The sequence below is a fragment of the Octopus bimaculoides genome, chromosome 13 (genome assembly GCF_046866305.1).
Source record: "Octopus bimaculoides isolate indiv1 chromosome 13, ASM4686630v1, whole genome shotgun sequence".
Classification (NCBI taxonomy): Eukaryota; Metazoa; Mollusca; class Cephalopoda; order Octopoda; family Octopodidae; genus Octopus; species Octopus bimaculoides.
The window spans coordinates 53,836,201-53,852,983 of NC_142940.1; the positions used below are offsets into that span (position 1 = coordinate 53,836,201).

A 16,783-nucleotide genomic window follows, 5' to 3' on the forward strand; every position below is an offset into this window, starting at 1 on the left:
CAGGAGGGTGGTAATGAAGAAAGTAACTTGAGGTAGACACTTAGGATAGGGAATATGGAAATAGAAGGAATTAGTGTCAGTGGTTGGGGTAAAAAAGGAAGGACAGTTGTAAAGGTAATGAGGTGGGTTCTGTAGGTGAGTCCAAGTCTATCCCATGTCCTAAGTGTTAATACAGACGAAAGGTGTGAGGGAAAAGAAACATGAAAGAGAAAATAGGTGAGGGTAATGAGAATCCAGAGGGAGTCATACAAGGAAGGAGAGGTGGGAATAAGACAGTGAGAGAAAAGTGGAGAGAGGGAGTGATGGATGGCAATGGGTAGTATATTTTACAGGGCACGGCTAGAGCTGTGAATTGAAATTAAGATCAGGATTTAAGTACTATATTCAGAGAGGGTGTTATGTTTCATTCTAAATTCTTTGTCTTTGTCACTGAAGCATTTAAATGGAATTTAGAGCCTAGTGTCAACAGATTCTAGTGTTCTGATTCTTTACTACATCTATTAAAAAACTTGTAAGTAAATCTAAAAAGAGTTAACATAAATCAGTAGGCCTGAAAAGTATAGTCAGTGGTAGGAGCTGCCAATAAACAGATATGAGTATTTTCAGTATAGGAAAAGAGTATATGAGAAGTGGAGCAAATGCAGTCATTTACTAAGGCTTTATGTATTACTGGAAATACGAAATGTGTTGTTACTGAGGCTGCCTAATTAATGCTGAAGCTGGAGTATAATGTGGCTAGAAGGTATTTTAGAAAACTATTATTTAGCACTAAAGGGATTCTATGTATAAGATTACCTGTTTGTGGACAGACAGTGGAGGCAGAGGGCCTACAGTGGCTAGACAATAGTAAATAGGGAAAGGAAATAGAAACAGGCATTGGAATGTGATGGAACATTCAACAGTAATGTAACTGCATTGAAAAAATACTTTCCTGTGTTGGCTGGTTGTCTGATAATGCTACTGTATTTAGGAAAATTCTTCTACATTGCAGAAATACTTCTCACAGATGTATGAGTGAGTGAATCTTATGTGGTTGATTGACCTGCTAAAGATAGCAGCCAAAACTCATTCAAATCATACCTTTAAAGAGTGGAAGACTCATTATATAATGTTGTCCTAAACATTCTGCTAGTCTTGAAAAAATGCCAGCATGGTCACAGCTGGAACAAGTCAGATTTAGCTGGCCTGTGGTTAAACAATAACCTTTCGTAGATGCAAGAGAAATATCCGTAGAATATTATTCCTGTTTCTATTTTAATAAAAGCCATTACTTCAGACATATTTGTCTTATATCTAGTTTCAAACTTATTTCCACTTAACTATTTTCAAGACAAATTACATTTATTTCACCTAATAGATAACCTGTACTGTTTATAGCAGTAGCAACGTTAAAGAATGACCCTCTTAACAGAAAAATATTACTTTTTTTTTTTGTTTAAATGTTTATTGTCTTGTTATAAGATCTGAGAATTAATGAACATTGTTTGAGGTGAGTTAATGTTTTTCATGAGTGTATTAATGTGATTGTATTAGACAAGTGTGATGTGCACAATATATTTCTCTATAATTTTGTAATAAACTGGGGTTCAAATCTTTATGATGGCATACGTTTATTCTTGATTGTTTATTTAATGAGTTCTCTGAAAAATTTCCACTTGAGCTCTGGACTTTATAGAGTTGGTTCTTCCTTTTATTCAGTTTGTGAATATTTCAAATAAAGTATCTGAAGAATGCCATTAACATTGTCTGATACCATTGATTGTAGAATACCTTTGGATGCAAGCTACACTGTGTTCCATTCCCTAGAATGGCAACTCCTGCCAAGCATTATCCTACCACTCTCATTTCCAGTATTCTCAACAGTATGGCATCAGTCATTCACAGTCATTCTCCTTTACCTCTAGCTTTAGTGACCCAGTACAGATTTCATGATGCCAGAACTACTGGAGACATACTTTCTTATATCTCTTGTCAATGGGCCTTGTGAAATTTGGTGAAAACTGTTGTTGCTTTCTATATCAGCAAAGCTTCTGACTTGGCTTAGCATGTAAATCTCTTGGTATACATGCTCTAATTGTTTCTCTTTTGGATTGGTAGATTTCTGTTCCCTGGAGTTTGATTTTGTTTCTAATATTCTTCCTCCTATAGATCAATGACTGCTTGCTGTTATCTCTAACAAACTCACTTTTTTGTGGATGATACCACCCTTCATTCCTCCTTTACCCAAACATCATCCGTGTGTCACTATATTTTGCAGCATTGTGTATGTACTCCATGAACAGAGACCTTATAAACATCAACCAATGGGGGTTGTGCCAATTTTGTTTCCTTCAGTAGCACAAAGGTACAATCACTGTGCATATCAAGAAAAAAACAAACCCTTATTGTGCCTCCTCTCCAAACATTAAACAGCATGTAACTAGAGCCTTGAAGGTTGTTATAGATGCTGGGTCTCATCATTACTTTGGATATCTCCTGGTCAGCACGCATCCTCAACATGACTGAAACTGCATTACAAAGACAGGTCTTATTCTTTGAAACCAGAAAATACCTCAGCCCTCAACAACAACAATATTTCAGTGAAGTGAGGCTGATAGTACAGTCCACAGATGTACTGTTTCCTCTTTTCGCTTTCTCTTTTACTACTACAGTGGTCTCTGGTCCTTGCAACTTTCTGGTTTTGTGCCACCTTCACTCAGGCACTCTCTGAATCATTCAGCTCTCTTTCTTTTGCCACTCTAAACTCATGTCTAAACTCTCAAGGTACCTCACTGACTGCTATGCTCCATCCTTTCTCTCTACAACATAAGCCCTCTGGAATTCCTTCGTAGTACATATTTTTGCTGCAATCATCAGCTTTCAACTTTCCAGAAGATTATTTTGCAGCAATCTCATTACTTTGGATGGTTTGTGAAGGCCATGGTACATCCCGTTCTCCCCATCAAGTCAGTTGTAAATAAATTATTTTTAAAATGTCAGGGGAGTTAAGTAGAGACATTAACTATGGAATAAAATGAAAACATATTTAGTTTCTATTTCAGAGGCCACTTTTTTCTGAAATGACCCTTCACTAAAAGGTTCACAAAAGAACCTAATTTGTAAAACCTGTAGAGTGTAATGTTAATTTTGGGGATTAATTCATTTGTGTAATGTTTATTATGGGAACTTTTATAATTTCAAATCATATTGTCTTTGCTCTTGTTCAATTTCTTCCTTGTACTGTCTCTCTTAAATGAATATATTGAGGACATGACACCTCCTTAGTGATGGTGCCTTGAAAAAGAAAAAAAGGAACCCAGTACACTTTGTAAAATGGTTGGCATTAGGAGGGGCGTCTGACCATGAAACTCATGAGTGAGATGTTTTCATTCCCTTGGTTTATATATACTCATACACTTCTTTATTTTTGTTGTTCATCAGTTGATAAATCTGGTTATTGACATCAAATACTGTTATATTAACTAGCTGACTGGATGCTACCCAGTTTAAGTAGATGTCATCTATGTCTGTGACCCAATAGTGTTTCTATGTGCCATACTGCATTCATCTGAATCTTTTTTATTTCTCTCTTTCTATTACACTCTCACCATCCTTGGTTAGTGTGACAAATTGTTTACATCAGAGAAATCTGTCCTTAGCACTTTGATATAATAGAAGATTGAAATATATCCTTATATTTTCAAAGTTGGATAAATCTTGCTTCAGTCTTTTGTGATTTGAATTATTTCTTATTTTGTTTGCTTCCAGCTTCAGTTTTCTTATTACTACTTTATCTCTCTCAAAGTTTCATACATTTCAGTCTCCTACAGCCTTTTTGATTATATTTTGTTAGTTTGTTAACCCTTTCGTTACTGTATTTATTTTGAGATGCTCTGTGTTTCTTTCAGTTACTTTAAATATAACAAAGAATTTAGTAAAATAACATGGTTATCATTAAGTTAGTGTTAGGAACATAAATTGCGACTAAGTTTTGGTGGAAGATTTTAATTCAAAACTTAAGAAAACAAGACATTTGTAGCCAGAGCCAGTTTCAGCCTGGTTGGTAATGAAAAGGATAACATGTGATTGCTTTTTAATATTTCTGGAGGTGCCATATAAATTGTCAATCTATTCATTTGCTTATTTTCTCAGCTGATCAGATTTTGTGTTCATGTGCAGTTTATCTTCGAAATCCTGAAAGGTGTCATTTTGTTTGGAAACATTTTCCTAAGCAGTTCAGCTTTCAAAGCTGTCTTACTTTCAATACATGATATATGATGTAATTGTGTTTGTGCAAATATTCTCTGAAGATTGTTTTGAGTTAAAACCCCAGCTAAAATGTTTTGAAATCATGTCCCTGACAACATTGTTTTATTCTTTTACTGGTTTCAGGCATTGGGTTGCAAACCAAGGCTTTTAATTCAGAACTTATTTCAATTTGGCACTTATTTTATCAATCTCTATTTATTGAACCACTAAGTCACAACACATAAAAGAGACATGTATATATTGTTATAGACACAAATAAGGTTCAGCACCTTAGATGTTAGTGTCTTTTACTATAAACCTGCCATGTGAGTGAATTTGGTAGATGGAAACTGCAGGAACCCCATCATATTTGTATGTATGTATGTACACATGAATGTTTGTCATTGTTTATATATTCCATTCTTGCTGCTGTTGGCATTCCGTGGTCACTTGAGGTATACAGAATCCCATACTTGAAAAACAAATTGGTTACAGGAAGAGCTTCTATTTATAAAATCCTGCCTCGAATAATAAATCTTGGTCCAAACCCATGCTAGCTCGGGAAAAATGGACATCAAATGAATGGATTGAGGACACGACGCTCTAGTGATTGTGTCACAAGAAAAAAAAACATAAAAAATGTGCACCCACCTTCCATGCTGGCATGGGTGAGGGTGTGTGTGTGTGTATATTATATATATAGTAAGTATGTGTGTGTATATATATGTGTATAGTGTGTATGTATGTGTGTGTATATATATGTATAGTGTATATGTATGTATATCTGTATGTATATATATATATATATATGTGTATAGTGTGTATGTATGTGTGTATATATATATATAGTGTATGTATGTATATATGTATAGTGTGTATGTATGTATATATGTATAGTGTGTATGTATGTGTGTATATATATATATATATATATATAGTGTATGTATGTATATATGTATAGTGTGTATGTATGTATATATATATATATATATGTGTGTGTGTATGTATGTACATATATATGTATAGTGTGTATGTATATCATCATCATCATTGTTTAACGTCCACTTTCCATGCTAGCATGGGTTGGACGATTTGACTGAGGACTAGCAAGCCAGAAGCCTGCACCAGACTCCAATCTGATCTGGCAGAGTTTCTACAGCTGGATGCCCTTCCTAACGCCAACCACTCCGAGAGTGTAGTGGGTGCTTTTACGTGCCACCGGCACGAGAGCCAGTCACACGGTACTGGCAACGGCCACGCTCAAAATGGTGTTTTTTACATGCCACCTGCACGGGAGCCAGTCCAGCGGCACTGGCAACGACCTTGTTTGAATGATTTTCTAACATGCCACCAGCACAAGTGCAAGAAGGCAACGCTGGTAACAATTATGCTCTAATGGTGCTATTTACGGGGCACTAGCACGGAAGCCAGACAGCTGCTCTGGCAACGAACACGCTCAATAGTGCTGTTAGTACTCCACTGTGACCAGTGATCGAGTATGGTTCAATTACGATTTCACTTGCCCCAACAGGTCTTCACAAGCAGAGTTTAGTGTCCAATGAAGGAGAGGTTGGCATGGGTGCCAGTCGTCGGATTCGGTTCGATTTCAATTTCAGATTTCAAATTTCAAATTCCAAATTCACTTGCCTCAACAGGTCTTCGCAAGCAGGGTTTTTAGTGTCCAATGAAGTAAAGATACGGATTAGTGAGCTGGCTGTGACAGGATAAGCATGTAGACAGAAAATTTTCTGAAAATGACAATTTGTTGCCTGGAAAAGTAGATATTAAAAAGATGATGAGGTTACATTTAATAGGCATAGCTGTACACTGAAAAAGTTTCATTTACAACCACATGGTTTTGGATTCAGTCTAACTGGTTGGCCTCTTTGGCAAGTGTCTTCTGCTTTAAACCCATATGCTATGTATGAAATTTGGCAGACAGGAACTATGTTTATGTTTACTGTGGTGTAAAAAAAAAAAAAAGCACTGGTGTTATGACATGTCCTGTAACTTAGCAGTTATTTCACTAAATGAAGTACCAGACTGAAATACTACTGGGTAAGATATTAATGGATTGCTGGAAGGCATTTCCCCACCATGGTTGCAATCTAATGGATGAAACCAATAAAAGAATATATTAGGAAAATATGTTTAGAGATGAGGCTTTTGACTCTGCAAAGTCTTTATATTCAAAAATTCTTGCCTATAAAGATAGTGATGTGGCGTCAGGCTTGTTTAAGCATGCATCCTCACTGAGTCCCAGAAGCATTGTACTCAGTATATTGCAAAACAGGCCATGCATTCAAGATAATTTACTTTATTTATCTTTCTCTGAATCGAATAATACAAGTACTTGATTTCTTGAAATTAAATTAAGAGGGTATTCACCTATGAACTGCTTGATGTAAATTTTCAGATTGACAAATCTTTGCCAGGATAAGTAAAATAATTGTAATGCTGTTGAAAATATATTTAACCCTTGAACATTCAGATACTCTGTCAAATGTAATGCTTAGACCTTTATGTTGTTTTGAATCAATCATGAGATTTCGATGTGACTTTATTTTTAGAGTGACATTGTCGGGTAAGTGTGAGAGGCCAAATGTGGCTGGTTTGAACATAAAATTGGGAGAATATTTGATCCAGTTTAAATGCTAATGGGTCAACTATTGTTAACAGTTTGTCAGTAATTCACTATACAAAATATCAAATGCTGTTATCCTAATATAATACTTGAATATGTATTTTTTCCAGAAATGTTATGAACAAAAGCAGTATAAAAATGGATTGAAATTTGCAAAGCAGATTCTATCAAACCCCAAATTTTCCGAACATGGGGGTAAGTAATTTTCCTAATCTTTATTACTACACTTTTCTTTTTAAATAAAGATTTTAAAAGAAAATTTCATTTGTGTTAGAAATGTCAGAAAACTTAAATTGTATATTTTGTAGACTATAACCATTTATATAACTGTACACATATATTATACATACATTCATTTTATCTATTTGTCCATCGATATATCACTCATGTAATCATTCTATGGAAATGTATGTGGGTGTATATAAAGTATGTATGTTAGAGCTACTTTAAGCCCTTAGACTTGCAAGTTAAGAAACAATCTTCACTAGTAGAGAAGGATAATGGTAGTGGCATATTGAATACGGATTGTTTCAATGCCATCCTTCTTCACACAGATGTTGTGATGGAAGAGAGGCAGAATGATAATGGATTATGGTAGAGGAGATTTAATGTAGACAGACATACCCCAAAATATCTATCTTTCGTATGTGATACAATGAATAGGAGAGAAGATGAATAATAGATAAGAGACAAAGAATGGGGACTTAACAGGAATTTAATATAGGCAAAAGACACAACTGAACCTTTATCATCACCACCTCCATTTTAACAGCTGTTCTACCATGAGTGAATGAGTCTTCTTTAGCAATAGTTGTCATCCCCATCATGAGGTTCAGTCTTGGAATATGTTACTTTATCTTATGTCTTTCTCTGTACCCTTTCTTTATAGATTTCATTTATCTATAACTCACATTTATACAACCTACATACTCTAAATGCATCACATGCGTGTACCAGTGTGTCTTCCTTTTTTATGAAATTGAAAATGGTTTCTGTATTTCTAAAGGATTAATTAGATCACCACTTCATGTTGTATGCGAATTACAAGTCATACTATTCAACAGGCAATCAAATATGCATTGTACGCACACATGCACATGTATATGTGTGCATATATATATATATATATATATATATATATATATATATATATATATATATATATGTGTGTATATATATATATATGTACCGTATATACTCATGTAAAAGTTGACCTTTTTTAGACCATTTTTTAAGGTCAAATTTATGGGTCAACTATTGCATGGATACTATTTTTGAGGGGCTGAAATTGAAGCTAGAATCCAAAGTACTGTATCATCAGCAGAAACCCAACTGATCTCTAAGCGAATAAAACAAAAACATAATGAATTACAATAATCTTACCAATCCAGACAGGTTGGTATCAAAAGGGTTAAGTTGGTGCTTGGAAGCCAAATTAACACAAAGTTTTGATGGAAAGTTTTAATCTAGATCACTTTAGAACAGGAAGTTTGTATCATAGAATCTGGGGCAGTCTTGGGTGTGTTAGTGTTGAAAGGGTTAAGCAAGAGATGGGGAATAACAGTAATTTTGTTTTCCTTTTCCTAGCTCTTTAAACATGCAAAGTTAACTTCAGTGAAAGGACAATGTTAATGAATAATTCAATGCTTGATCTTTCAGATGGGATGTACAGTTAAGAAAGATAAGTAATTTATATTGTTGTGTACAAGTAACACACTGACATTTAAAGTTGACCATTATTTTCCAGTCCACCAGTATTGATTTGAAAAATAAAATCGTTTTTATGTTTGCATTTTTCAGAGACTTTGGCGATGAAAGGTCTGACCTTAAACTGTTTAGGAAGAAAAGAGGAAGCATATGAACATGTTCGTCGAGGATTGTTGAATGATCTTAAAAGTCATGTGTGTATCCTTTTAAAGAAACTGCATTTTTCTTACTGAAGTTCACACTGACTATTAAACTTAAAGAAATGGAAACAACTTTGGTTTAATTAAACAGATCTTTTGTTGTGCATTTTAAATTCAGTTTCCAGTGTGTATTTATTATAAAGATATTTTGAGAAGTTTGCAAAATAGCTTTTATTTGTTGCTTAACTCTTTTGTTACCACATTTTGATTGAAAATACATTGCTTTTGTTTCAATTAATTGTGAAAATGATGAATTTAGTAAAATAACTTTGTCATTATTAAGCTAAAGTTGGGAACATAACTTAACATAAAAATTTGATGCAAGGTTTTAATTTAGACGATTTTAAAGCTGGAAGTTTTTATTAGAGAATCAGGACAGTCTTGGCAGTTTTTATCAAAAGGGTTAAAGAATATGTTTTGCACTTAAGAAGTACAATTATATTTAAAAAATATATGTAAGGAATATTTTGAACTCATTTTTATTGGGAAAATATCATATATCTCTATAGGGAAAACAATATAAATTTAAACATTTTGTGTTGATCATTTTTAGAATCATGCATATTGTCCTTACCTTAATCTATTATGTTTTTTTATAAAGTATCCTTGTTTTATATCAATTTATAGAGAGTATTAGAAAAAGCATATGACTTTTCAATTAAAAAACTATACTCCTATGCAAAACTGGCTTTTATATTGTAACATATGTGTATTCACTTTTCTATATAAGGATTATATTCATTTATGAAACTATTTCCTTTTTTTGCCTTGTAGAGTTGATTGCCATGGAAATTTCTCAAAATGGCCAAAAATGCATCCAATATAATTTAAATACACTAAAGATAGAAATCAAGTTTTCACAGATTACATTATAGTGGTTGGAATGGGCTCACTATTGCTGATTATACTGAGTTAAATATACTTCATGCCTCATGTTTGGAGACCTAATTTAATCATTTAAAGATGTGTACATTTCCACTACAGAATTTAGGTTAGTAGTTTTGAAAATGTAAGAATGTATCTTCATTGTAGAATATAAAGTTTATCAACATGAGTAACTTTGAAGCATTTTTCCCCTTTGAATTAAAAATGCAATTAAATACTCATTCAGATCTGTGTGATTCTACATGAATCTGTCACAAACAAGGAGACTTAACTTTATTTCATCATCACCTTGGATGCCTCTTAACATCCTTTCTGTGACAAGGTTATTTTCCTTCTCTTTCCCAGCCAATCTTGGAGACTCTGTAAGGAATCCTAGAGACCGCCTTCCCTCTTGGTCAGATAAAATTATTGAACTAAAAATTAAGAAAATAAAAATATAAAAAAAGTATGTTGTAAAGCAATTTTAGTTCTCTATGAAATAACCTATGACTTATCAATGCAAGAAAATTTTCTTTTGATATAGATGCTTCCAAATTTGGTTATATTAATGGTTATTTTGATTTTACTTTTAAGTTTTAGATGAAAGAAAGGTTTCTGTGTGTGTGTCACAAAATTTAATGAATTCCTTTTGTTCTCTTACTAATAGAAGTGTTGTTTGAATTTTAGGTAATTGTGGAATTAATAAATCCCTCATTCATTAGATCATATGATTATATTACATTAATCTGAGTATTTGCCTTCTTTCAAGATTATTTCCTTAACAAAATCCTAGGTTGGCATGTGTATGGTCTCTTACAGAGGTCTGACCGCAAGTATGATGAAGCAATAAAATGTTACAGAAATGCATTGAAATGGGACAAGGTCAGTTATTTTGTTAAATTCTATTTTATTCTTCTCTTTAGAAACATTAAATCTTATTGTTGTTTGATTATATGTGATAGCTATTTTTTTTAACCTTGTTTTTCCAAAATTTGAAGTGAATTGCACTAAATATATTTGAATTGAGAGTTAGAAAATATTTATATAAAATTTTTTTTTTTGATTTGTAGGACAATATTCAAATATTGAGAGATTTATCTCTCTTGCAAATTCAGATGAGAGACTTGGAAGGCTATCGCGTAAGTTTTACATTAAAGATGGTTATATCACTTGAGGTTCTAACAAATGTTTTAACTTGGGAAGTTCTAGCAATGGATATTTGTGAGCAAGATACGTAGTTCTGCGTGTGTGTTTGTATGTACTGTTGAAAGAACGTGAAATAATTCTTTTTTGGAACAGTTTAACTTGAAGCAGATAAAGCTATAAATAATAGCATGTAAATATTTTAGCTAAATCATTGAGTTAAATCATTCCAAAAGAGAATTCATATACATACACATATATTATTACTGGTCAGAGAATATATAGATAGTAGGATCTCAATCTCTCAACAAGAAAGAAGGAAATAAATTTAGAGATAAAAATAATTCATTGATAAATTGGTGCAATACATTTTACAAGTACTTTAAAAATATACAGAAAAATAAATATATGAGTGAACTAATAAACTAAAGAAGTAAATATTTTTTTTAGAAGTTTTTATCTACACCATCTCATGATAATTCCAGGATCTTTTGAGAAGTGATGGAATTGAACCACCAAAAAGATTTTTTTTGTTTTCCTACAATTGAATTACAAACCATAGAGTGACATAATGCAAAAGGACACAATCCACTTGATTTTGTTATGCTCCAAGGTGACTTATTGCACATATGGGCTTTCTAATGTGTGTGTGTGTTTTATATATACATGTTTGTATGTAGCCCCATCAGTTTCATGTCTGTTTTTCCATGTTAGTTGAGCAAGTGTGTAATGCAGCCATGACACATCATGTGGTTTCAGTTTGCGAGAGATCTTTCTGCAATTATTTGTGTTTGATACACAGTTCTTCCTCTCCTTTTCCTACAATAAATAAATCTATTTTAATCTTATGGTTTATCTTCTATTTTTCTGGGATTCCATGCTTGTTTTGCAGTTCTTTAACAGATTTTGTAATAAAAATCAGATCATAAAGAATAATAATTTAAGAGCCTCTATTAAACAATATTCTGAAGTGTATAGAAACAAATAGACGAATGCTAAGGTCAGCTAGAATATACTTAATTCTTCACTTTCATTGTCAAAATATACAAAAATCAAGAATGAGTTGTCTACCCTTTGCTATAGGGCTTTCCTATAAGTAGGTTATCTCCCTTGGCTCGGCGGCGCTACATGTAGACAATTGAACTTCCGCAGACTATCCACTCCATTGTTATTGTTTTACGTCTTATCATGGATATAAAGCAGCTTGATGATTCAGCTATCGAAGTACTTACTGTGCCTGAGTTAAAGAAATATTTAAGATTATATGGACAGTATGTTACTGGAAGAAAGGCGGACTTGATTGAAAGGTTGAAAGGTATAAAAATTCTGTCGATGAAGAATGTCAACAAAGTAAATTCATCGGATGATAAGTCTGAAGTATTGGACGATACTTCAGACAGGAATAAGCAGAAGCTTATATCTCCTCTCGGTGAAGTATTGCCCAATCTGCTTTCAGCAACCATTCACTGATTTGGCCATGAGCATGATGAGGTGTAGAAGAGACAGTCACACTATAAAGTCTAATAATTAAAGGAATATTAGATTCAATGATGTAAATTTATTATTTAATCAAACAAACACACACACACAGACACACACACACACACAGACACACACACACACACACACAGACACAGACACACACACACACACACACATATATATATATATATATATATATACAAAAATAAGAGGAATGACCAGCAAAAATGGACTCTATATGCTAGAAATAGATGCTGGAAGTTAAAGCAAGTCACTGAGCATGCGTACATGTCATACGGAAGAGTTCCAATCAGGGGTGGATAACAACCTTATAGGAACCCCCTATATACTCATGCATTTGTCTAAGCTGCATAGCACAGCTTAGTGTGAATCCAGGTTGCATTTCAAACAGGTTCCCTGTATTCTGTTGTAATAACTCTTTATATTTCTTAAATTTTATTGGTAATTTAGTTAGACACTCAAGTGTGTCACCTTTACTTTTTTAGCAATTAATAATGATAATGACATGCCTGTGACTAGCTTCCTGCATAATTCTGTTAGCTTTCAACACAACTTTTCTTGTCTTCAAGTAGTCGATTTAATCACCATTTCCTTACTGACACAACAGTAAGGAGAACAGTTTTTCTCTTATTTCATTTATTCTCAGCATTTTTTGTATTGTTTTGTTGTCAGTGAAGGCTAGTATACCATTATTTTGAACATTTTCCCCCAAATATTTAACTCATGTAGATAATATAAGACATTAACAACCCTTTTGCTCTCTGCTTCTCAATATGCAAGTTTCGGCCTGTCACATGAATGGAACATACACACTAGATGAAAAAAAGGATGCATGTTGATAGTGGTGGATGTCTATTGTAAAAGTAGAGTTAAGTAAAATTTATAAAGACGCAATCAGAACAGAAGAGTGAGCATCACAGAAAAATATAATGCATGTCTTATAGAAGACTACCATTTTTCTCTGGTATGCAAGTCGGTTCGAACATCGTCACTGTCTTTCCAAATCTTGCTGCATTTCACACATAATTTTTGGTCCTCCAGTCGTATTGGTGCATAGTCAGAAAATTTCAGTTTGTATGCTAGGAAATAGAGTATTCTGTTGTCAAACTGCCCCATCCCTTTTTTGCATGGCAAATTGGATTGGAAACCGTTGATGACAGTAGTAACAACTTTCTCTGCCACCTCATGTATTCTTTTCTTTTCTTCAGATCGATTTTTTAGAAAATGTTATTTTATCCATAACTCTTAGTTTTAAGATTGCTTTATATGTAATAAGTAGTTCATTAAGAAAATCAGTACTCATTTACTTATTTCTATCTATTGGTGTGGAATTAATATGACAATACAAATTTTTTAAAATATATTTTAGGACACCCGTTATCAGCTTTTGGTTCTCAGACCTGGTCAAAGAGCTTCTTGGATTGGCTATGCAATGGCTTATCATCTATTACGTGATTATGATATGGCTCTTAAAATTTTAGAAGAATTCCGGAAGACTCAGGTTGTAAGTAATATTATTTATTGGAACTAATAAACAAGTTTTACAATCTGTCTTGCTACCACATGTTTATGTATCATCTTTTTTTTAAAAGTTAAATGCTGGCCTTTTTTTAAAAAGCTGCTGTGGTTTCAAATAGACTTGTTTCCGTGTGTTTTAATATGTATATTTAATAAAAGGATAAAAAACTTATCTTTTATTTATAAAAAAAAACAATCTTGAATTGTCATGATTTAAACAATGGTAGTTAGAACTTGGACTAATTATAATAATTACACGGTCTGCAACAAGATTTATTTATGAAAATGTCCTTGTGCATAACTGAGAGATATACACTCCAGATGTTTACATAGTGTAAGATGTAATCATAAAGAAAATCACATTCTTAGCAGAAAGAGGCTAAAATACTTTTTAACCCTTTAGCATTTAAACCAACTGTATCTGGCCAAAATATTCTACCTCTTTCATGTTTAAACTTGGCAGATTCAACTTCTCACACATATAATGTCATTCTAAAATTAAAAATCACATCATCAAAATTGTGAACCTATGAAATAAATCATAATTTAATTCAAAACAATGTGATTAATTATTATATTTGATGCTGCATGAAACTGGACAACATTGGGTTCATGGATCAAATTTCCTTTAGCTTTTGAATCTTAAATATTTATATCATGCAGTTATGTATAGCTTATTTACATTGGCAATTAGTAAAAATTAAAAAAATTATAATTTAAAAAGTAAACCAGCTCTTATGTATGTCTAGTGAATGGCATGTAGCTTGTTTTGTTGAGGTGTGGGGTGTATGCACAAGCTTAGCATGTCCCGGAACCCCAAAAGGAAGCACTGTTGGCAGTTGGTTTTAAGCTGGAACATATACTGATGGTTGATTCTGGTGGTGGTGGTGGTAGTAGTAGTAGTAGTAGTACCACCACCACCCTCTGGAGTATGTATCTTAGTAAAACAACTCTCATTGGGACAATAGACTATGAAGATGAAGAATATGAAATTCTTTTACATGATTTTGACATTCTTAGATTTTTAGTTAAACTTGAGCCTTTTTCTTCTCTTTTTAGCCCAAGCTCATGGATTATGAACACAGTGAAATGCTGTTATATCAAAACATGGTTTTACAGGAAGCTAATATGATTGAAGAGGCATTAGAACATTTACACTCGAACGATAGTCAAATAGTGGATAGGCTGTATCTTCTGGAGACTCGAGGTAAGGAATCTGTAACTTTGTTAAAGTATATTTTATGTACAAAGAATTATAACTGAATAAAAGGGAGTGATTGACTATTATTTTCATCTTTAAATCTGTTATTTAATAGGTATCTTTAAGTGTTATATTTACAAGTACAGTTGGGTAGGAATGAATTCTCAAAACTTTTCTGATAGGTTGCTGCATGCCCTTCCTATCACCAATCACAGTGAGTTTATTTAATTGTAGGACCAATTCTAGAGAAGTTATCTTATCCTTAGCAAGACTAAAGACTTCTATTTATCTTAGATTTTCTCCATTCATTCACCAGCACTAGGTAATTTCATCTAAGGTGCAGCCTGAAAGTGGTCATAGTACTGACTTTGAAAGTATAAAGCTAAGACTAAGGCAGATATCAAATAAATTTTGCAGCCTGTTCCATTGGCTGGGAGTAAATTAATGCTTTAAATATATAAGGACCTTGAATAATACTGTGATTTATAATAACCATCTGGTATATAACACTTCAAGCATGTAAGAGTGTTGGTCAAAATACCTTGTGGTATTGGTTCTGGTTCTTGACATTCTGTGTTTAAATGTCACCAAGGTCGACTTTGTTTTTGTCTTTTCTGGGCCAATAAAATGAGGTACCTGTCAAGTATTGGGGTTGATTTAATTGACTAATCCCTTCTCCAAGTGTGACCTTGTGCATACTATGTTAGAGATCACCATTTAGAAATAGTATAGTGACAGACCATTTCAATATTTAGTTATATCCCAGGCTATTTTGATAGTTAGGTCTGTTTATCTTCCAAATTCATATCTTGTTGAAGTTAACTCCATACTCAAGCCATCCAAAATCAATAATATTAATAGCTGTTAAAGGGAGAATTTAGTTGATCGTTCTACTTAATCACAAATCTTATGTCCTAACATTGAAGTTAATCTAGTAGAATGATGTGCATTTGAAATGACAGAAAGATGGAGATGATACCAAGTGATACTTAACTCTGTTTCTTTACGTTTAGAGTTGAAATCATTGCTGAATGAAGTTTGCCTTTCTTCCCTGCAGTGTCGGTTATACATTTGTGTCTTTGTACTAGTGTTAATGAACTTATTTCAATGTTAATTACTTCCAATGATTATTTATATGTAAACATGGCATTTTAATGGATTTTTTTTAACATTCTCATTTCCAGCTGCATTGTTTCTCAAGTTAAAGAAAAGAGAAGAAGCTTGTGCTCTCTATAAGATCTTAGTTGAACGTAATCCAGAAAATATGGCATACTATAAAGGAATGGAAGAATCTATGCATCCAGGTATGAATCTCTTATATTATGCAGCTATCTAGAATACAATATAATTATTAAAGGCATAATAAAATGGCATTCACTAATCTCTTTCTGAAAAGAAAGTATGACAGAATGAAATATATTAAGCAAAATTTCGACTTAAAAACTCCAATGCTGATTTTTATTTGTAGAAGAATGGTTAAGATTTTTATAAAGAATTGCATTTTAAGTGTATTTTTACTAGCTTGTATTAATTTTAGTTAAGTTTTTTGTATAGGAAATCTCTTCTGTGAAATTTGATTCTACATTTTTCAGTTTTTTTTAATAAAATAAGTTTTCTATTTGTTCTTCATTGATTTCTTATCTAATGTTGTCAAATTGTCGTGAACTCTTTCTTGGATTCATCTTAAGACAATTCCTACTGCCTGATTAATTGACAAAATTATAAGTGGTAAGTGTTTCCATAGCTGTTGTTAATTATTGAGCAAGATGATTATAT

The 16,783-nt window shown here is 32.9% G+C and overlaps 1 protein-coding gene across 1 annotated transcript in view; it reads left to right on the top strand.

The window, feature by feature from the left end:
• LOC106872671 (N-alpha-acetyltransferase 15, NatA auxiliary subunit) overlaps positions 1–16,783 on the top strand; it is a 33,723-nt gene that overhangs the window by 3,317 nt on the left and 13,623 nt on the right. The window contains exons 2-8 of the mRNA XM_014919745.3: positions 6,982–7,066; positions 8,672–8,776; positions 10,436–10,524; positions 10,713–10,781; positions 13,658–13,792; positions 14,866–15,013; positions 16,192–16,311. Of these exons, the coding sequence (XP_014775231.1) occupies positions 6,982–7,066; positions 8,672–8,776; positions 10,436–10,524; positions 10,713–10,781; positions 13,658–13,792; positions 14,866–15,013; positions 16,192–16,311 (751 nt within the window). The remainder of the gene's footprint in view (positions 1–6,981; positions 7,067–8,671; positions 8,777–10,435; positions 10,525–10,712; positions 10,782–13,657; positions 13,793–14,865; positions 15,014–16,191; positions 16,312–16,783) is intronic.